Raw genomic sequence first — 21,226 nt, 5'->3', positions numbered from 1 at the left:
TGCAGCAATCTGAGAAGTGGTGGCTTTTTGGAGAGTACTGGAATAGCTTACTCTGAAGGGAGCCGAAGGCTGCAGCAATGTGCTCTGCTGCCTCCGCACCACAAGATGGCGCTAAACGTAATCTCTGCCTCAAGAGTCTGGTATGAAACTACGTGTCCCAAGATGCTCTGCGGGCCATTAGGCCTCCCCCACCCCCCCCCCCCTTTCATAGCTGACCCCGCGATCGCCTGTGGAAAAGAGAGCTTTTGCCATATGTGGATGGCATAGCTTTTTGCCGTCTGTGGATGGCGGACGAAAAACGGCGGCTCCCAGCTTTTCGTTGCTATCTCCAGGTCTGTTTTCCCCTTCCAGTATTCCTTCCTTCGGCTAGGGTTGAAAGGGAAGCACCCAAGTCGCTCCCCGAGGACCCGTGACCTTTAACCCGATATGGCGGCGCCCGTGCTTGGGTCGGGATCGCGGTGAGGTCGGGCGGACGTGTATGGGCCAGGCTGCCGCCTTTCTCTCATCTCTTGCTCCTGCTCGCGCCCTACAGCCCGCGCCATGTCGAAGCTCAGCCGGGCCACGCGCTCCATTCGGAAGATCGAGGGCAGCGGCGTCATCCGGGCCATCGTGCGCGCGGGCCAAGCGATGCCCGGGCCCCCACTGGGACCCATCCTAGGCCAGGTAGGAGACGGAGCCCGGCTGCGGTGCGCGTGCGCAGAGAGGAGCGGGGGTGGGCGCAAGAGAGGAGGAGGGCGCCACGCATGCGCAAATGGGACGCGTTCTTGTAGCCCCTATCCCGAGGCCGGCCCTGCTGAAGACTTGGAATCTGGGGTTGTGGGTTCGAATACTATTTCCGACGCGCATAAATTGTGACACCCTGTCGTGACATTTAATGATAATATTGATAAAACATTCGGCCATCTAGCACTTTAAGCACGTTGTCTCAGCATGGATCACCTACTTTGCAGAGGGGCAGACGGAGGCCCCAAAAGGAGCAGTGACTTGCCCAAGGCCACACATCCGGGACTCTTCAGAGGCACTGGGCCGCCATCTCCAGTGGCCTCGGTGGTGTTGTCTCTTCCCCAGCATAATGAGGCGGTCGTGGGGGTGTAAAGACCCATAGGGTCCTTGGTCTAGAGCTGGCAGGGAATCTCAGAGGCTGGGCTGTCCCAGCCCCCCTCACATGGATGGGAAGGAAGAAGCTGCAGCCAGGGAAGGCGGGGTGACTTGTCCCTGGTCCTGGTGTCTGTCCATTCCCCTGTGTCTTGGGGTGATCCTGCGGTGCCAGTGGACCACAAGCTCTGGCATGTGTGGCATGATGAACTGGGGATCATGGTGTCTGCTGTCCAGGAGCCGGCTGAGAAGGAAGAGGGCCGGTCTGATGGCCAGGAGTGGACCTTTGGGCTCAGCCTTGGTGATGGACAGCCAGGGATGACAGCGCCCAAGTCCCCCTAACATAATAAGAGCTGCTGTTCCAGGCGTGTTCCGGGTCCTCACCTGGGGGAGGGGGGAGTTTTCGCACAAAGTAAGAGATGTGTCAGTGACCCGTGGAGCACCAGCCTTGTGAGGGAGGAGCCCTGCGGGAGCACCTGGGTGGGGGACACCTGGGCTTCTCGGCACTCACGCTGCCCTTCTCCCCGGCAGCACGGCCTCGCCATCAGCCAGTTCTGCAAGGAGTTCAATGAGAAGACGAAGGACATCAAAGAGGGCATCCCCCTGCCCACCAAGATCATTGTGAAGGTGCGGGGACCCTGGGCCACACTCCCTCCCCTCCCTAAGGCGTCCTGGCTCGGCCCCCACCTCTGTAAGCACTCCTCCTCTGTCCCCAGTGATGGGAATCCTGCCTAAACCCCTCCTGAGTGAGGGGCCCCTCCTGACTCTGGCCTTGGGCCTCTTCTTCCCTGTGACTCCCATGGCCCAATCTCACACAGGGCACTCCCAGGTTTAGATAGCCAGCCCTGAGCTCTCTCCTCCCACCACCTGCACGTCCTGTTGTCTCAGAGGTGTCGGGTAACCCCCATCCTTCTCTCCTCTTCCAGCCTGATAGGACATTTGAGCTCAAGATCAATCAGCCCACCGTTTCCTACTTCCTGAAGGCAGCAGCAGGCATAGAAAAGGGAGCCAGGCATACAGGTGATGGGCCCGGCGCCTGGGCTGGGGCAGGGGGCCAGGGAACGGCCTGGGCAGGCAGTGGCAACAGCTGAGGTGCCTTCCTCTCTTCCAGGCCATGAGGTGGCTGGCTTGGTCAGCTTGAAGCACGTGTATGAGATCGCCCAAGTGAAGGCTCAGGACAAGGCCTTTGCCTTGCAGGACGTCCCCCTGTCCTCGGTCGTCCGTTCCATCCTTGGTAGTGCCCGCTCACTGGGCATCCGCGTGGTGAAGGAGTGAGTGAGCAGGGATGGGAAGCAGGGACCCTTGGGGAGCTGAGGAGGATCCTGGATTGTATCTATGAGGAGGGAGGGAGGGAGGGGGAGAGAGAGAGAAAGAGAGAGAGAGAGAGAGAGAGAGAGAGAGAGAATGTGTGTGCGCGCGCGTGTGTATGTGTGTGTGTGTGTGTGTGTGCCTGCCCTCGTGTGTATGTGTGTGGTGTTCAGCCCTTGTCGGAGCCGTGAGTTGGGTTGGGTCTGAGGCCAGGAAGTCCAAGCACCCGAACTCAGGGCGCTGACGTTCCTCTTCTCTGCAGCCTCAGCGCGGAGCAGATGGCTGCCTTCCAGGAGGAGCGCACCCAGTTCCTGGCGTCCCGGGCCCTGGCAGATGCTGAAGCCGCCGCAGCTGAGGCGGCCAAGAAATGAACTTTCTACCTGCCAGGGTCACTGGCTGCATGCACCTGAGGGGCAGAGAGGGCTCATGGTCACCTATGACCCTACTTTACTTTTTATGTATCATATCAGTCTCTAATTTAAAGGGCTAAAGATCCAATAAATACTGTATCATTTGTTACTTTGTTCAACTTGTCTGTCTGCTGCTCAGGGGATGATGGGGAAAAAGCAGGGAGATCAGTGGGATGTGGTGGGGAGTGTGGAGGCAGAAAATCAGCTTCAAGCAGTTTCAGAGCTTAATGGGACCTGGCAGCCGCCCTGCACCAACCGTGCCCCCGGTGGATGGGACCCTGGCAGCCACTAGTACAAGCTGTGCCCCCAGGGCTCATCTACCCTCTTCTTCCCAGAATTGGCTCTGGGTCAGAAGATCTAGGTTCAAGTCTCTGAGGCTCTCCCTGTGTGACCGTGGGCAAATGCCCTCCCAACTGGGCCTCAGATTTCTCCTCAGCAGGATAAGGCTGGCCCAGGGTCTCAGGACCAGGACCCTGGCTGGGTAGCCATGGGAAGAGCTGGAGGGGATACTGGATCAGGAGGGGCTGGGAGCCTCTGGAGCCTGGTTGGATGGTCAGGTTGGGTATAATTTCCTAAGATGTCCCCTGGCTTTTATTGTCTCCTCCATCCTTGCCATCGCCTGACTCATGGGCATCTGGACAGTGAAGGCAGGAGTGCCCTGGAATGGGTGGAGGTAAGAGTCTGAGTTGGTGGACTTCTGATGACAAAGGGAGGAGCCTCAGGCTGCAGTCTGTGAATTAGGTGCTTCTCCCCCACCCCCCACCCCATCCTGAGCTGCAGTGTCTCTTGGGTTGGAAAATGAGGGGCCTCCTCAGTCACTCAAAGGATCTGTCACCTTTTTTCAGAGTCAGTGACTATCCTTCCACCTTCCCAAAGGTGGCAGGAAAGAGAAGGAAGTTGTCTCTCTCTCCAGCAGGTGGCCCCAGTGGCCCTCCATCCTATCTTAAAACCTGGTGTTTGGTGGGCTTGGATATGGGGAAGCTTGGGGAGGAGGCTTTTGTGCCACATGGTGGAGAGGAGAGTTTGGAGTTCTTAAGTTGTACCTGGATCTCATCAGAGACTCCATTAGAGAAAATCTCCTGGCTCCCCAATTCCTTAAGGAATTAAGGTGCCTGCTCTGATGCTGAAGGCCTCAGAACTTGGGTGTTCTGGAAGAATGTAGAAGGTTCCCAGGTCACACCTGCTGGAATCTGGGGTTCAGGGAGCAGTGAGCTCTTGGGGCTGAATGGACTTTAGCTGCTGGAAGGTTCCAAGAGAGAGCCCACCGCAGAACCTTTGCTTTCTTGTTGGCCTTCAGTGCAGGGGTAAGGCAAGGGGGCTTTTTCTTTTGACCAGCACATGGTTAGATCTCCCTGAGAATTTCAAAAAGTCGACCAGCCTGTTCTAATCCTTCCCCTACAAGGCCAAAGGGAAGCTGAGGTTTGCTTAGAGTGCGGACAGGTCCAAGGCAAGGCTCCTAACCCGAATTAGGGGAGCCTGATGGAGGGCTGCTGCTTACACTAACAAACAGCTGCTGTTGACTGAGGGCTTCAGGGTCATAAAACTAGGTGAGCAGCCTTGGGTAGAGCCCTGAGGAAGAGAGAAGCACAAACCCAGAATCTTCAGCTCCCTTATCACTCAAGGTCTAATCAGACTAGTCTGCTGGTCCCAGAGGAAAACTTGGCCTAGGTTTGATCTGATAGATCTCGAAGCCTGCCCCTCCATCACCCCCATGGGGAAAGAGAATGCCAGCCTGCAGGAAGGAAGTAGCCAGGATGAACTCCAGGCTCAGAGCCCACAGCCCTTGGCTCTTAGACCAGGCTTGGCTTGGGCTTCCCAATCCGAAGGCCTCCCCCACAGAGATCCCCCAGCCCACCCCCAGCCCTCTTCTACATCAGCAAACAACGCCAGGGCTACGAAAAAGGCGAACCGGACTTTATTATAAAGTTGGTTACAAAGTCGACACAGCACCACGAGTTTCACTGCATGGAGGCCCGAGGGCCGACACAGCAGCCAGGGGATCCCTGCCTGCTTGTACACACACACACACACACACACACACACACACACACATTCACACGCACGCACGCGCACACATGCGTGTGCACACACACGCGCACACACACATGGCGTGACGACAGATCTGTCTTCCTTCATCGGAAAGAAACGATAGAGTCGCTTCACGCCCCCCACCCCAGGCGCAGGGCGCAAAAGTCACAGGAAAAGCCGCGTTAGGCGGCCGAGTTCATAGGAATTGAAATCCTGTTACTGGAGTGTAGACAATTCTACGTGAGTGTCAAGAGCCCCCATGGGGCGCTGGCTAGCCCGGGTCCGGCCTTTTCCCCCACAGAATCCCAGGGGCCCCTATGGCCCCTGGGAGTGGAGAATTCCCCCCAGGCCCCTTGGGCAGCATGGAAGGGAAGCTGTGACTCCCCCATTCTCTGTATGGAATCCCATTCAAGGAAACTCACTACGAGTGAATACAGATTGAGATGGAAACTAGGATTGCTCAAAGTCTCTTGATTCTAAAAATAATTCCCCTTCCCCTTCTTCCCACCACCCTTCCTCCCCCCTTCCCATCCTTCAGGGTAGGAGGGATTGGACACATCCCCTCCAAGCCCCCAAGGATCCCACTAATGTTCCCGGGGTGGTGGAGAACACCTCCACTCCATGATGACAATATGCCATACTCAACAGCGTTAAGTCACAGACTTATTCAGAACGTTGGTTCCCCTCCACTTCCATCTGAGGAAAGAGAAAACAAATGAAACAGGGTTAGAGAAGCCTGGGTCAGCCCACAGAACTGATCCCTCCCCACCTTGCAAGCAGGGCTGCTGGGCACATGGAGGACCCCATAACGGGGATAAATGGGATGAATTGAGTTGTTAGGCTGGGATTCTGGGAAAGGGTCTGAGCTAATAAGGTTGACATGAAATGGGGAAATGGACCAGCTCCTAGCCCGTTTTGTCTGCTCCTTTTCTTTCTCTCTTTTTCCTGGTGGAAAAATACTGGACTTGGAGTCATGAGACCCTCCTCACCCACCCAACACACACAGAGGTTCTACTCCCAGGGCCAGTACAAATGAGTTCTGTTAGTTTGGGACAAGTCAGCTAGGCTCAGTTTCCCTATCTGTGGATTGAACTCTTCCCTCCCTCTTCAGGTTCTTGTGAGGTCAGTGGGTGGGGTGGAATTCTTTCTGTCATGCTCACCGTCATGGAAGCTGTCTTGAACATGACTCTGGAGTTGATACAACTCATCGGTACATCCATCACAGGGGAACGCTGAGACACCTGTCTCAAAGTCGGTTTCGTATGCGGCCAGGTCCTCCAGGAAGCTGTGATCTTCTGGGGACAGGTCGGTGCAGGGTGACGGGGCTCCCCCTGGGCCTGAAGTCTCAGGACCACCTGGTCCCCAGTCCCCCTGGGGCGTTGGGGTGGAGAGGCCCATGAAGATGTCTTCCACAGACTTCTCTTCCAGGAATTGGTCCTCAGGGGCATCCAAGAATGCCAACTCCTGGCTTTTCCAAGATTTGAGGTCCAGGCTGAATAGAGGGGGACCAGCCCCTGGAAAGGAGAGACTCTGGCCCAGGGATTCAAGTCCCTCTGTTCCAGGCTCGGCTGGGAAAGGGCAGTCCATGCCCTGGGCCAGCTGGCTGATCTGCTGGATAAGACGGTCTATCTCACTTCTCTCCTTTTCTGAGTAATGGAAGAAACTCTGTTTGACTGGGGAGGCCTCTGGGGTAAGCAAGCCATCAGGCATGAGGGGCACGTCTACCGAGAGTGGCCCCCGGAGCTGGGCCAGAGCCAGGAGAGTGCAGTCCCCATTACCAGGACTGTTAGGGCTGGGGGGCAACTTCTCATAGAGAAAACTGCAGCCATCTTGGGGGAAGTAAGATTTAGTGGGGTTAGGGCTCAGTTGGTCTGGGAAGGTCCGGCTGGGGCTGGCCAGGTGAGTTTGGAAAGCTGTGCTGGGTGGGGTCAGTTGTTCTTGGACAGGGCTGGCCAACTGCTCCTGGAAGGTGGTGGTGTCGGGCATCAACTGCTCTTGAAAAGTCGTGGCACAGGGAGTCAGCTGGTCTTCATAGGTCTGAGCTGTGGCATCAGTCAACTGGCCTTGAATGGGGCTGGTCAACTCAGGAAAGGTGGCACTGCTGGGGGTCAGCTGGTCTGGGAAGACGGCAGTGCTGGGAGTCAGCTGGTCTTGTATGGAGCTGGAAGGGGTGGAGATGTGGGTGTGGAAGGGCTCTTGCAGGCTGAAGAGGAAGGCACACCCCCCTGGCTGGTGAGGTGTGTATGGTGGGGTGCACACAAAGTCTTTGCACAGATCTCCTTGGAAGGTAGGCTCAGGGCCTGTGGAGAATGCCAAATAATTGAAATCCATCTCCTTGGGGGGCTGAGGTAGCTGCTCTCCAGAGGAAATGGATGCCAGTTCTGGGCCAGTGGGGAAGTTTGTGCTTCTAGGACCCCCAAAGGCTGGGGAGAAGGTCGGGTCAGGGCTTGCACACTGGGTTGGGGAGAGGAGGCTTTCTGAGAAGGTGGCTGGTGCAGTCGAGGTGCCCAGAACATAAGCCAGATGGGCATCTTCAGAGCTGAGCTGCTGGCGGAGACACCAGGCTTCCGAGTCACTAGATGGGAAGAAAAGAGAACCTGGGTGAGAAGTCTGGTCCCCTTGTCGAAGAACCCAAGCAGCTGTCCAGCCAATCCCCTTCCTGAATCTTGGACTTCAGCTCACCTGATTGGGTAGTTGTTGGCAGTTATGGGGCCATCTGAACCCTCGGGACGCATCAGGGAGTATATCCATACCCAGCCTCCAGCCTTGGCTTGCAGTCTCACTACCATTTCTGCCTGAGCATCACCACTGTCAGCCACTAGGGGAAAAGAGAAGATGGAAGGTTAGCCCAGTAGCCCACTACCAACACACTGACAGCCCAGCTCTTACCTGGTTTGATTTAACCCTGGTCCTCACCTCACCTCACCAGGGAGTTGCTCTCAACTCCATCTCCTACACGCACCCTGTCCCTGGAATTCTAACTTTGATGTCATCTTTCATCCCAATCCTATCATAAGCCTGCCTGTGTAGAGGTTTGTGGGGTCAGAGATTTAGAGCCAGAAGAGACCTTAGCAATCAAGTCCTCATTTTTCAGATGAGGAAACTGAGGCCCATAGAGGTCAGTTGACTTGTCAAGGTCACACAGGTGCAAGTGGTAGACCGTGAGTCTGAAGTCCTATCTTCTGATTCCAAACCCAGCACTCTCTCCACTGTCTCCATGATGCCTTTCTTAGAAGGCTTTCACACTAAAGCACATTAGCACCACTGACCTGGTCCTTCCCCCTCTGGCTTATCTCCTCCCCAGATTATTCCTAGCTCTGCCTCCCTCCTGTTTCTGCTCTTGCCCCATGGATGCACTAGGACACTCACGCAGGCGGTAGTGCTGGGCCGAAGCATGGGCCAGGTCCTCAGGGTGCAGAAGTCCATACCATGATTTACAGACCAGCTCGCTGCGCTCAAAGCCCAGGTAGACTAGGACACTGGGAAGGGCGAAGTCAGGAGGTCAACTTTCTGCTATCCCATCCTGATACCCAAGCATCCTGCGCCCTTGAAACCAAGCTTACTCCCTCCCAGGCACCAACTCTTTTTGCTACATCCCAGCCCTCCTATTCCTTCAAGCCCCTAACTCTCCCATGATTCTTGGAAGCCAAATGTGCCATCCCCAGGAGCAGAAGCTCTTTCTTTCTCCTCATAACCCAGGCACCCCAAACTCACCTCTCGGAGACATCCAGCAGGGCAAGGTCCTTAGCATGGCGGCTCTGAAACACAGCCAAGAAGATTGAGGCCAGACCAGGGCCACAGCCTGGTCCAGAGCGGGCTCGGGGATCAAGTGGGGCACAGAAGGCTGTGAAGACAGGATTCCCCGCCCAGTAGGCTCCAGGGGGGTGAGGGTGGAAGCGGCCACGGATGAGCACGAGTTTGTTGCCTGCACTCTGGCGCCTCAGGGATTTGGAAGTGTTGAATCGGCATCGGAAAAGACGATCTGAATGGAGAGAGAAGGGAGTCAATGAATGAGTGAATGGATGATAATTGTAGAGAGAAAAAGACTAAGAAAGAAGACTTGTCCAATACAAGAGAAGGCAAAGAAGAGGGAAGGAAGCAAAGTGCTCACCAGTGTCAGGCATGGCGGGCAGAGTCAGCTGCTGACGGACAGTGAGGTGGTCAGCAGGATCAATAATATCATAGATGCTGTCACCCTGGGCCACCAGATCCACCTGGGGAGGGGAAAAAGGTGGAAAGAAAGAGGACCATCAATGAGTGGAGGGAATATCCAACCATGCACAGCATCTACTCAATGCATCTAGCAGCCTCAGTCCCTTAGTGGTGACCCTAGATAGCTTTGGTTTCCCAGTTCCTTAAGCCCCGGTATACAACACTATCTTGTCCCATGGGATGCACATAATTACCATGGGGACAATCTCAGGATGTAGGAGTAGGAGCATACAACTGGAAAGGACATGTAGGATCATCTAGTCCATGCCTTCATGGCAAAGGTGTAGAAACTGTGGTCCAAGGAGGGGAAGTGATTTATTTATTGAAAGTCACAAAGCATGGTTATGTGACCGGCTATGGTGAAGCCTAGCTCCCCGTTTCTGGCTCTAAGCCCCCCATGTTTTCTCAACTACATTATTCTATTTCTCAACTAGGAGGGATGGAGGGGGAGAGGGGAGAGGGATGTTTTCAGGACCCTCAGAAAACCTCTGAATATTAAAATTGGACCTTCAGTGGCTTCCCTGCCCCAGCTGTTCTAAGCATCCTCTAGGCTGGGAAGAGCTTTCTTGTTTGGATCTACTTGTGTCCTCATCAATTCCTTTCACAAGAAGGCGCTTACCATGGAATGGCCCAAGTGCTCGCTCACGCTGTCCGACAGATAGAGAAGCTTTCCCTCAGCTGTAAACATGAGCAGGAACCCGGGCAGCGCCGCCACGATGTCTTCCAGCTCCTGCGCCGAAAGCAGCCCTGCTGGGCCAGTCAGAGGGGCCCCTGATGGGAGAGAGAAGCAGGGTGAGTCAGGAGGGACGCGCCAGAAGACTGGAGACAAGAAGAGAGAATGCTATAACGGAGGGAAGATCGAGGAGTTGATCTTCAGGAATCCAGGGATCCCAGTGGATCAGCCCCACGAGTAGCGCCCACCTGTTGACCCCGCTCCCCAATCTCCTGGCCGAGGGACCTGTTGATTGGATTCTTTAATGCCCTAGCCAGGGAGAGCACGCTCAGACCTCAGTAAGGTTAGGGACCATGGACAGCACCCGCAGCCGAGGCTCCTCGGATTCAGCACCACAGACCCCCAAAGACCCATGCTCTATCGCCAGCGTCAGAACCTCGGACAGAGCCTCAGGTTCCAGGCAGTTCTATTTGCCTGTGCTTCCCTGAGCTTCCCTGCAAAAATAGGATCTCCTAGCGGGATGCGCCCTTGTGGACTGGAGACTATTATACTCGTGGCGCTTCCCAGTCCAGCGTGCTGACACTAAGGAAGGCACACTGAGGTCTCGGGGAGGAAAGGATGGAAGTCTGGTACTCCTAGGTCCCTTCCCTGTCCAGCTCCTTCCTGAATGGACTCCTCTCCCAGTCTGGGAGTAGTCCGTGGAGTTCTAGCCCCGGACTCCCAGCAGGGTCTCCGTCAGCCCGGTCCCGCTCACCTCCGGCAAAGAAGACTCCCTTGCGGGTGTAGATGCAGGCTAGCGACATGATGTGCAGGTAAGACAGCCGCACCTTGTCCGCTTCGGCCAGCGGCAGCAGCTCCTTGAGGCTCCGGATCTCCGCGTTGATCTGGTCCCGCCGCGCCTTAGAAGCGCCCTTGGTGGAGCGGTACATGGCTGCTGGCAGCGGAGCTCGCTCCCGGGCGCCTTGGACACCTGGGTACCCGCCCCGACGCGCCTTCTTCGGCTTCTTCCTCCTCTCTCTCCCCCGTCTCTCTCGATCTCTCTCTCTCTCCCTCTCTCCGGCTCCGATTGGCAGCTCTGCCCCCCTCGCCCGTCTCGCTTCGCTTTATATAGCCCCAGCCAGGCGTGGGGGGCTCGATTCAGGGACGGGGAGAGGGGCGGGAGGAGCGGGGGGCCGGGCCAAGCAGGCTGCACGGGGAGCTGCCGGCTGGGGGGGCCCCCGCTCCTCCTCCCTCCCCAGCCTCCGACGTCATCCGCATGACGTAGAACGAGAGAGGGAGGGGGAACTGCGGGGCGGGGGGGGGTGCAGGGGGAGAAGAGAAGCAAAGGAGGGGGCCGAGCCTGGAGGGGATGAAGCCAAGGCGCAGCGCCGCCGTGCAGGAGGAAAGCTGGGGGTTCTAGAGTGCAGGGGCCCGCGGGAAGCTGGAGAAGGGCCATTCTGGAAGTTGGGAGAGCCCCCCTCAGCCCCTTGTCCTTCCCTCCATCCCAGCATCTGATTCTCATTCCTTGTCTCCAGCCCAGGGTTCGGCTGCTCCCTGCCTTGTAGGCCAGGGTCCTGCCTTCCGCTAGAGCCTAGAGTCTGCACAGCGGCCCCATAGCCCCCGCCTAGCCCCAAGTATTCCCTTGGTAGGGGAAGGGGATAGGAGGACGGGGGCGGGGTGGTCTTAATTGCCCAGAGCAGGAATTCCCACGGGCTCTCTGGTGCCCCCTGGAGGCCGCTTTTCAAAGCCCCTCTCCCTCCTCCCTAGACCCCACCCCATGGGGCATATAGACTGATTGACTGACCGATGGGGGATGTTTTTTTGCACCTCCCTTTCCCGTTTTTCCTTCTCTGGTCCCCCGAATACAGAGGGTCCCCAGGCCGCTCCTGGGGGTGTGGAGGGGAGATGGGAACTGAGGCACAAGGAAAGAAACACTTAAGGTTCAGAACCGGGACCCAGATATCCCTGCCCCCAGCCCGTGCTGGCCCCTCCTCCCCCACCCGGAGGGATCCCCCCCTTCCCCCAGCTTCAGTCTTGGCGTCTCTGCACCCTTCTCCTCCCCTCCCTCACCCTCCCCTTGCCTCTCCGGGCCGGGGGCGGGGGGCGGGGGCGTGGCTGGGGGAATCCCAACTCCATATTAGGGCAGGAAACCTCCTGGCGCGGCCGGCGGGGCGGGGCCTCTGTGCTTCAGCTCTCTGCTTTTAAAGGCTCCCCCGCCCCCTTTCCCTGGCTGCTGGGCCTCTGGGGGCGAGGCGCAAAGAAAGAGCCCCCGTTCTCCCTGGGCGCTCTCCCCGCTCTCAGCTTGTCACACTACTTTCTGTCTGTCGGTCCGGCTGTCTTCCATCCAGCCCCCCACCCTCAGCCTTTTCCCAATTCTCTGTCTCTCGGTCTCCAAATCTCTTCTAATTTCTTCTTCTTGGCCTCTTCGGGTCCCTGAGTCTCTGTCGCTGCTTTTCCCATTTCTATTTCTTTCTCAAGTGCCCCCCCTCCCTTTTTAATAATGTCTCTGTCTCTCATGAGAGATATCATTCTGTCTCTTCTTTCGGTCTTTTCTCGCTCTGTTTTTCTGTATTATTTGGTATCTCTGTCACATTCTCTCTCTGTCTTTTCTGAATTTTTAATCTGTCTCACTCTCTTTTTCTATTTGTCTGGGTCTCTAGCTCTGCTTCACTCTCTATCTCTGCTTTGCTATCTCTGTATCTTTGTCTCCATCTCTGCCCCTCCCTGTCTAACCCTCTTCCAGGTGGAGGAGAATGAGGTACACCACAGTATCTCCCACTTGAGGTGAAATTGGTCCTCTCCCCAGGGTCCTGGGAAGGTGAAGGTGTAGGGCCTCTTAGATTAGAAAAGAGAAAGGAGGCCAGGGTGCTGAATGCTGGAACCTCTTCCTGGGAAGTTGAGGAAGTTCCTGGAGTTCCAGGCTGGGAGAGGAGTCCATTCAGGAAGAAGCTGAACAGGGAAGGGACCTAGGAGGTATCTTTCAGATCTTTTGGGGGATGGTGGTAGAATATAAACTCTGATGTTCGATGAAGAGCAAATGGAATAGGTTATGAATTGGACATTTGTTTCTGAAAACAAGAGCTTGGGGGATGGAGTGGGGCAAGAGTACTGTTCAGTATTGCCCTGTAGTAAGAGTATAATACTGAAGGGGGGGTGGGGGTTATACACAGAAGCAGGGACCATCTATAGATAAACCTAAGGAACCCTAGTTTCAAAGGCAAGTTTCTTATTCCTTTCTACATTTTAGCCAAGGCCCTCATAGGCACATCCTTCTCCCCTCCCTCTCCAATGGTGCTGTCAGGAGGTGGAGGGCCACGGGGGTAGGGAAGTGTGATACCACTGTCTCTTTGTCTCTATCTCTCTGTCTCTGTTTTTGGATGGAAGATGGGAATCTCATTGTAAATATGATGTCTCTATATCCATCTCCCCGTGACCCCAAACTATGTGTGCCCCCTCTTTATCCCTATGTCTCTGCATGACTTCTGTCCAGTCTCTTCTCCCAACTGATCTCACTGTCCCCCTTTCCTCCTAGCCTCCCATCCAGATGTGCATGGAAACATGATGGGAGAAGTGGGGGACAATCTAGACTTGTTTCATAGTGAGGGAAAATGTTCTTCTTTCCCCCAGAACCCAGTCAGTGTTACTTGTCAGGATCACCAAGGGAAACTTGTCACTGTCCATGGTGCTGAAGATCCCTCCGCTCTATCTGAAGAAACCAGATTAAATAGCCAGTCAGCCCCAGGACCTGCTAACCTAAGTCAGGGTCCCTGTGTATGTATCTATTTCTGAGCCTGCCTATTTGTATCCATTGTCTGTATTTGTGTACTTGGTGTTTGCCTGTCTGGCTGTGCAGCTCCCCCTCCTGGCTGCCCCCATTCAAGTCTCCTGCCTCTACCTCCTTCCCCCATACCACCTTGAAAAACACTAGGAAATCCACCACCTTCAGGGAATCTCCTCCTGCAGCCTGTCAAATCTCTACTGGGGACTGGGGGGCAGGATGTCTGGATTCGGGAAGGGAAGTAAGAATGGATGAAGGGAGAATTGAGGTCCAGGGGAACAGTTACTGAGATTCTGGAAGGAGAGTGGAATTGAGACAGTTAGGATGTCTGGGGTCTGGGATGGCAATAGGTCCTGAAAGAGGGTGTGTGTGTGTATATGTGTGTGTGTGTGTGTGTGTGTGTGTGTGTGTTTTGGGGGGAGTGGTAGAATCGACCTAGTCTGCTTTACTTCAGGAGAGAAGATCTAGTTACCCCAAGCTCCCTTCTTCCCAGGCCGGCCCCCAGCCCCCTGGCCTCCCACCTTCGTGTAGTTATTTTTAACTTTTCAGAACCAAAAATAACCTGGAAGCAGCTTCAGGCCGTGGGAGAGGAGCTATTTATATCACCAGTGACGGTTCAGAAATAGCAGGCAGGAGGAGGGGGGCGGCTGGCACCGCCAGAGAGCTCCTGGCCGGGGCTAAAAATACTGTCGCAGTGAGTCATCCTGGCCCCAGCTGAGTCACCCCCGTTCCTGGGCTGGGAGGGAGAGTGCTGGATGGACTGAGGAATGAAAGGCTGTGGTCTATGCAAACTAGGGGACTGGGGACCCCAGTTTTCCAGTTTTTCCCAGTTTTTTTCAAAGAGGGGCTAGGGGTTAGGCAAGGAAGCCCTTGGGCTAAGGGGGCAGAGAACAAGTAAAATGAGATGGCAGAGGAAAGAAGACTCAGGGCTTGAGAGATATACATGAATAACATGCACAAACAAACACATTTGCACATACCCCTGAAGCTTTTTAATGCTGGGATAGGGGCATGTTTCTATATGCAATGGCTATATGGGAGCTAGGTCAGGGGAGTATATATGTGAATGTGTGGTCAACTGTGTATGTAGCTGTCTTTGTGTGTCTGTGTATGTTTATATGTAGATCTGTGTGTGCATCCATGTATATCTATCTCTGTATGCATCTGTTTGCGCCTATCTTTGTGGGGGTCTGTGTAGATTTATATGCATGTTTATGTATGGAACTCTGTCCATATTTGTCTGTGTTTATGTATATATGTCTATCTGGGTCTGGATCTGTGTATGGGTCTGTCTCTGCCTGTCTGCATCCGTGTGTATGAGAAACTGTCTCTGTGTATCTCTCTGTGTGTTTGTCTATATTTGCATATGCATACTCGGGTATGTCTGTCTGTCTGTCTCTGTGTGTCAGTATGACTGTGTGTATAAAGCTATGTGTGCCCTTGCAGTTCCAAGTCCAATTCATTTGCCCTCTCTGGCTCAGTCTCCTGTGTTATCTGATCACACACATCCTGCCCCCTGCACCCAAGGCCTCTCCTTCAACCCCCCTAGCCCCACTCACCCCCCCCATCCCATTTCCACAATTAGCCTCCAACTCTCTGGGAAGCATCCCTCCCCAATGCATGCACTCCTTTAGGGGGAGGGTGAGCCTTCCATATTAGGAAAGGGGGCTTCCCTTCCTCCTGGAACCATCCTGAATCTTCCCTGGCCTGGGGGAGTGAGTGGTTTTCCACCGCTCCATATTTGGGGTGCTGCAGGGAGAGGAGGGGTTTCTTTAGATCTAAAAAAATCTGTGGAGTGTGCACACACATACACACACATACACAAAACCAAGAGAGAAAAAGAGAAAAAAAATATCAAGGTCCCTTCTTTACGGAGCCGAGCTCGCATCTGTTGCCATGGCAACCCGCCCACTCCTTCCCCGAAAATTCACCAAGAAGAGGTGATGGCATCAGGGAGGGATTGGCTGATTTCTTCCTTTATGATTTTTTTTCCCGAAAAAGGGCTTTTTATAGCAAGAACAGGCCATGCAGTCCCTGGCTCCTGCCTTGAATGGTTTTAGAGGGTTCCTGGGGGAACACCCCCCCTTCTCCCTGGCCACCTTATCAGGAAGAGGAGAAGAGTAGAGGCTAATCTCTTTCAGGGGCTTTGGTGTGGCAGACCCTTTATGGAGAGAAATGGAGACTGGGTGATAATCTTTTTCTCTAGAGAGCTATGATCTGTCTATGGAAGCCTTAGGGCTTCCTGGAGTCTGGAAGAGTCAAAACATCTCTAGGGATGTATTGGAATACTTCAGCTGTCAACTTGGATAGATATGCCCATTCTAGATGGAGGTTTAACCTCCTGGCATCCTTTGGCATTACAGAGAAATTGAACAGAAATCCAGGAATCTCAACTCAGAGATTTGAGATAGAGTTGTCAGGTCAGATGGTGGACCGGAAGGCTCCAGAAACATCCTTCATACCTTGAGCTAACTGCAAATTATGCTGGGGTAGAGGCAGAAGGTCTATTGACCTCTATCTAGACTGCTGGCTATGTGGTTCAACTCAAGATCTGAGGAAGCTCTGAATGTAGGTGACAGTTCTAGAGAGAACCCAAGCTAACCCCAATACCCAGAAAGCTCTAGACCAAGGTTGGCAGGGAGCCACTGAATCCATATCACTTTCAAGTGTGAGCTCAGCTTTTCCTGCCAAATGCTTTGATGGCTCTAAATCCCTGGTTTGCTCCTGGTCTTGGCTCACTACAGAAATGGGATCATCCTGGACTGGAACCCAGAGAATCATATTGTAGTTCTGTCCACAAATAGCCAACTGGACAGACCCATTACTCCAGGGTATGCGAGGGTAGAGACAGCTCTTGAGTCTGGGTAGCTTTCAAGGTAATTTGACACAACTATAGAGACAAAGATGGCTGGGAAAATACAGTGACCCCAGTGATTATATATCTCTGCCTAGAATGTTGAAACCAGGGTGATATGGGTCAGTTGCCTTTTATCAAGATTTTGGATTAATGGAAAGAGCAGTGTACTTGGAGACCTGGATTTTGGTCCTAACAGCCATTAACCTACCATAGGACCTTAGAAAGCCATTGTCACCCTTGGAGTCTTAAATTTCCTGCTCTGCAAAGTAAGGTTGGACTGCATAGTGTCTTTCAGCTTTAACAGTCTATGCTAAGGTGCCTCATACTCTGTGTTCTAAGGCTCCTTCCAGCTCTGCTGTTCTATGATCTAAAGTCCCTCCCAGCTCTGACAGTCTATGTTCTAGGTTTTCTGCTAGACATAGCATTCTATATTCTATGTTCCTACCATGACATTCTATGCTCTACATTTTAAGGCACCCTCTAGATCTGAAAGTCTACACACAATGTTCCAACTCCTTCCAGGTCTAACAATTTTTATTATGTGTTGTGAAGTCCCTTCCATCTCTGGTATTCTGTGTGCTAAGTTCTAAGGACTTTTCCCATGCTGAAGTTGCATAAGCTGTCCTCTATAATTAGCCAAATAAGAATTTCTTGTGTCTTTCTCCTTACATATAGAAGCACATTGTCTATCGATGTGTGCTTTGGTTGTAGGCAGGCCATACCTTTCCTCAGCTTCCTCCCTCTGGTTGAGGATTGGGTGAGGAAGTGATGACCTCTGCAGCCCAGCATCTCTGCCTCTTCTAAAGATGCAGCCATGGGGAGGACAGATAAACAGACATGACCACTCATTCTCTTCTGCCACTTATGCAGTACCCCTCACAAAATGAGTACAGGCCAGGGCCTTCAGAGGTGCACACAGATGCTCAGCAGCATCTCTCTGCAGGAGTGTTTCTCCGCCTCCTGCTCCCATGGCAACAGACACAGGCTCTGCCAATGAACAGCCACCATACCCTGTTCCACACCTCCAGAGAGAGGGAGATTTGGACTTGTTATCTTCTAGCCCATGACTTGGGGATTTGAGGTTGATTTCTAGATAAAAAAAATTTCCTCAAGAGGATGGTATCAGGCAGATAACACCTGCTGTGGACAAATCCCATGCTGGGTATTGCAGGAAAACCAGGGGTGCAGGATATGAGGCCTCCTGCCCTCAAAGAGCTTACATTCTAATTAGGGAGAGAATACAAGCACGCAAAAGGGTTTAACCACTACACAACCACTTCCGCCAGCAACTTCAAACACTTACAGGGTTAAGAGTTGGGTGGCATTGATTGGGCAAGGCTTCCTGAGGTGGGCTTGGAGCTGGATTCCAAAGGAGGAAGAGCTGGTCAGTGAGTGGATTAGGGAAGAGAAAGGACTTTCGGGGTCTGGGAAATGGTGCATGTGCAAAAGATGATAGGGCCACAAGCTGAAAATGTAGTCTAACCCCCTTGTCTTCAGATGAGGCCTGGACAGGTAAGTGACTTGCACAAAACCACACGACCAGGTCCTCAGATTCCAAACCCCATGCTTTTCCCATTACCCCTACCAGACCCAAGTCTCACAGAGAAGTTTGATTAGACACCCTTCTCATCCAATTAGGGAGCAAGAATGTTCAAGTGTTAAGTTCAAATAATCCTACTAGGCCCAGTGGGTAAAGAAGTATAAGACACAGCTTGGGAAAGTTTACAGGCTAGTTGAAGTGGGTGAGACTAACAACCCTTATTTGTGTCTTTCTAAGGGTCAGATTTTATCATGTCAAGACTTGGGGCCTTGGGAGATGAAAAGAAGGCAATCAATGAGGTGGTTAGAGGAGGCTTCCTGGAGAAATGAGGAGCCAAGTAACACACAAAGTGGGGAAGTATGACAGAGAAACCACCCCCCCTTGATTGAGGCTGCAGTGAGAGGCATAGGGAGAGGCAGAAGGGGATGTGTGTTGGAATAGTGCACATACTGTAAGACAATCGATACATGGACTGCTTTGTCTGAGTGGCTTCTGTTTTCTCTCTTTTGAAATCTTTGTTACCAGGCATGATTATTATTGGATAGGGGAGCCAGGAGGGAATATAGTCAAAAATGAAGGCAGTGTAAAAACAAAGGATCTCAATGAAAATCAGATGTTAGAAGTACATTCTAGAAATGATGGCTCTGTTGTTGGGCCACATGTGTGCTCCTGTGTCCAGTTCCGAGCCCCACATTTTAGGAAAGACAGTGAGAAGCTGCCTTCACTTTGAATGAAGGTAAGTAGGACTAGGAGGTGACTGGAGACCATATCATGAGAATCGGGCATGTTTATGCAGTCTGGAAAGAAGGCAATTTGGGGGGTTGGGGATGTGGTCACTGTCTTCATGCAAAAGAGAGACCAGATTTGTTCTGCTTGGTCTCAGAGGGCAGACTAAGGAGAAATGGGGAGGGGGAGGAATAGAGCTGCAGACAGGCAGACTGAGGCTGGATTCAGGAAAACCTTCCCACCAATGTAAACTGTTCTAAAGTACAGGAGGTTAGTGAAGGAAGGAGAGAAAGCAGAGGAGAGGAGAGAGAAAAGGCCTCACCACTGGAGGGTTTCAAGCAATGGTTAGGTATCCACTTATCAGGCATGTCCTAGAGACAAGGGGTTTTGGGCAGCCACGGACAGATGGGCACTGAAATTTTGTCACTCAGGGTCCATCGGGGACTAGGTCTGGATTCCTTATCTCATCGACTTCCTTCTTTGGCTTTGAGGGTGACTTGGAGTAGATTTTGAATCTGGGGTGGGTGGGCAGCTCTGGCTATTGGGCTTCCCACTTCAACCAGCCCTAGGTCAGTGGGACAAATGGACTATCCATGGCACAGCTGCACTTTCCTAGAGAGAAACTGAGAAACAGCTAGCAGAGCTCAAGGATGGCAGGAAATGGGATTAGGAGGATTCATGGCAGGTCACTGGAGCCATGGAGACAGCCAAAAGGCTTCAATATTGATCACTCTGTGGGAAAATGAGAAGAACTAAAACTGGGCCATCTACTCATTCATTCGTTTATTCATTCATTTATTCAACAGTCTGGGCATTGATGGCACAAAGAAAAAACCAGAAACAATCCCTGCCCTTGAGGAACTTACATTTTACTAGTTAAGTACACACAAATGATACTGGAAGAGGGGAAGGGGTCAGGCTACGCTTGGACGGTGCCTTGAAGGGAGTTAGAGATTCTAACATTGGGGGATGGGGTAAAGAGGAAAATGAATTTCAGTCATAGGGAAAAGCTTGTTCAAAGGCCTGGAGATGAGAGTATAGTGCTTCCGAGCTTGGACTGAGGAGACCAGGTAAGAATCCTGGTGGCAACACCAGGTGAGACCCTGGGCAAGCCACTTCCCCACCTCTGAGCCTCTGTCTCCTCATCTGTACGGTGGGAAAGATTCTACTTGCTTTGCCAATTTGAAGGAGTTCGCTGCAGAAGTGGACCTTCTGGTGATGACGCCGAGTCCCTCTCCATCTCCACCTTGGATGGCATAAGAGGACACAGGCTGAGATTTGTGGAGGAGGGATCGGGTTTGTGGAAGGAACCCCCTCCAGACTGCAAAGGCAGTAAACACTGGGCTGAGTTTCCTAGGGAAGCCGGGATGTCTCCAGTCTTTAAATAGGATCGTGTAATCCCGCCTCCGCGCCCTTGCTCACGCTCTTCCCGTGTCTTTCCTCCCCCTCTTCACCTGTCAAAGTCCTACCCGTTCCTTCCAGTCCACCTCCTCCATGAAACATCCCCAAAGCCTGTGAGCTAAAACAACAGTCTTCCCCCAGAGTTCACGTGGCACTGTGCTCAAGCCTCTCTCTGGTCTGTCATGCTAGTCATTACAGCTATTTCTGTTTGTGCTCAAGATGAAAGGATCAGAAATCTAGAATGAAAGGGGGCCTTAGAAGCCGTCAGGTCAAACCTTCCTCATTTTACAGAGGAGGAAGCTGAGACCAACAGAGGTCCAGTGACTTGCCCAAGGTCACACAGGCATTAAGCACAGAGTCAGGATTTGAACGTGGATCTTGTCTATAAATCCAAAGCTCTTCAAAACATACCATGCTGGGAGTTCCCTGAGGCAGGAACTAAGACTTACCTGAGCTTTGCACCTCTCACTAGCACCCAGTAGGATGCTTGTTTGACAAACAAAGATTTCATTTAACTCCATTCAATACATATTGAAACTGTCGTTTATTGACTCAGGATTCAGAGTAATCAGGGATGCTACACTTTGAACTCAGAAATCCATCACTGTTAGCTGAGGTCTTGGTCAAGCCACTGCCCCCTTTCCGGGACTCAGTTTCCTCATTTGTAATAGGAGAGAATTGGACTGGATGACCTCTCAGATCCCTTTCAGCTCTACAGCCTAGAGTCCTTCAAAACACACCTTGGGGGCTGCCTCCTACAGGAAGCCTACCTTGATCTCCAGGTGCCATTCCCACCCCCAGCTATTAACTTTCTCCTGAAATTATTCTTTCTCCACCTTGTGTTTACTTACCTGTGTGCCAGTAGCATGCCCTGCTTGAGGGCAGGGAGTTCTTCCACCTGTTGTATCTCTAGCACCCAGCACAAGGTCTGGATCCTGGTGATTTGAATTTAAATGAATTCACTTTCCATTTGATGGGTTGGGTGTGAAGGAGCTCTTGGTCAACTGTTGAGGTCACATAACCACTTCAGACCAGACGACTGGCCCACCAGAACCCCAGGATTTTCTCAAACAACGACCTCTTCTGGAATTCTCTAGAATGTCCCCCTTCCCTAGAATATTTCCCAGCAAGGCCTTAGGGAATCTGAGATGTTCAAGAAGAGAGGCCTCGACTCTATTTGGATACCATTTCAGATAAACATCATATTGGTTTTGTTCAC

At 52.8% G+C, this 21,226-nt stretch overlaps 2 protein-coding genes and 1 long non-coding RNA gene across 3 annotated transcripts; 1 reads left to right on the top strand and 2 right to left on the bottom strand.

The window, feature by feature from the left end:
* The first annotated feature begins 411 nt into the window (after window positions 1-411).
* Window positions 412-2,927, top strand: MRPL11 (mitochondrial ribosomal protein L11). Its single transcript, XM_036764015.1, has 5 exons — window positions 412-663; window positions 1,627-1,722; window positions 2,022-2,115; window positions 2,207-2,366; window positions 2,666-2,927. Exons 1-5 carry the CDS (start codon window positions 541-543, stop codon window positions 2,772-2,774), a joined length of 582 nt encoding a protein of 193 aa, XP_036619910.1. The 5' UTR covers window positions 412-540; the 3' UTR covers window positions 2,775-2,927.
* A 2,581-nt stretch (window positions 2,928-5,508) lies between these two features.
* On the bottom strand, window positions 5,509-10,655 carry NPAS4 (neuronal PAS domain protein 4). The gene is made up of 8 exons (XM_036765540.1): window positions 10,481-10,655; window positions 9,673-9,824; window positions 8,953-9,055; window positions 8,556-8,823; window positions 8,211-8,320; window positions 7,524-7,659; window positions 6,002-7,416; window positions 5,509-5,537 (listed from the first exon to the last, which is right to left on the bottom strand). The coding sequence occupies exons 1-8, from the start codon at window positions 10,653-10,655 to the stop codon at window positions 5,509-5,511; spliced, it is 2,388 nt and encodes a 795-aa protein (XP_036621435.1).
* Window positions 10,656-19,374: 8,719 nt separating this feature from the next.
* Window positions 19,375-20,969, bottom strand: LOC118852690. Its single transcript, XR_005010620.1, has 2 exons — window positions 20,859-20,969; window positions 19,375-19,852 (listed from the first exon to the last, which is right to left on the bottom strand). It is a non-coding gene; the product is annotated as an uncharacterized LOC118852690 (long non-coding RNA).
* Window positions 20,970-21,226: the final 257 nt, after the last annotated feature.

The sequence above is a fragment of the Trichosurus vulpecula genome, chromosome 6, assembly GCF_011100635.1.
Source record: "Trichosurus vulpecula isolate mTriVul1 chromosome 6, mTriVul1.pri, whole genome shotgun sequence".
NCBI classification, from domain to species: Eukaryota; Metazoa; Chordata; class Mammalia; order Diprotodontia; family Phalangeridae; genus Trichosurus; species Trichosurus vulpecula.
The sequence above is the reverse complement of the archived record's forward strand: the minus strand, read 5'-3'. Positions and strand labels throughout refer to the sequence as shown.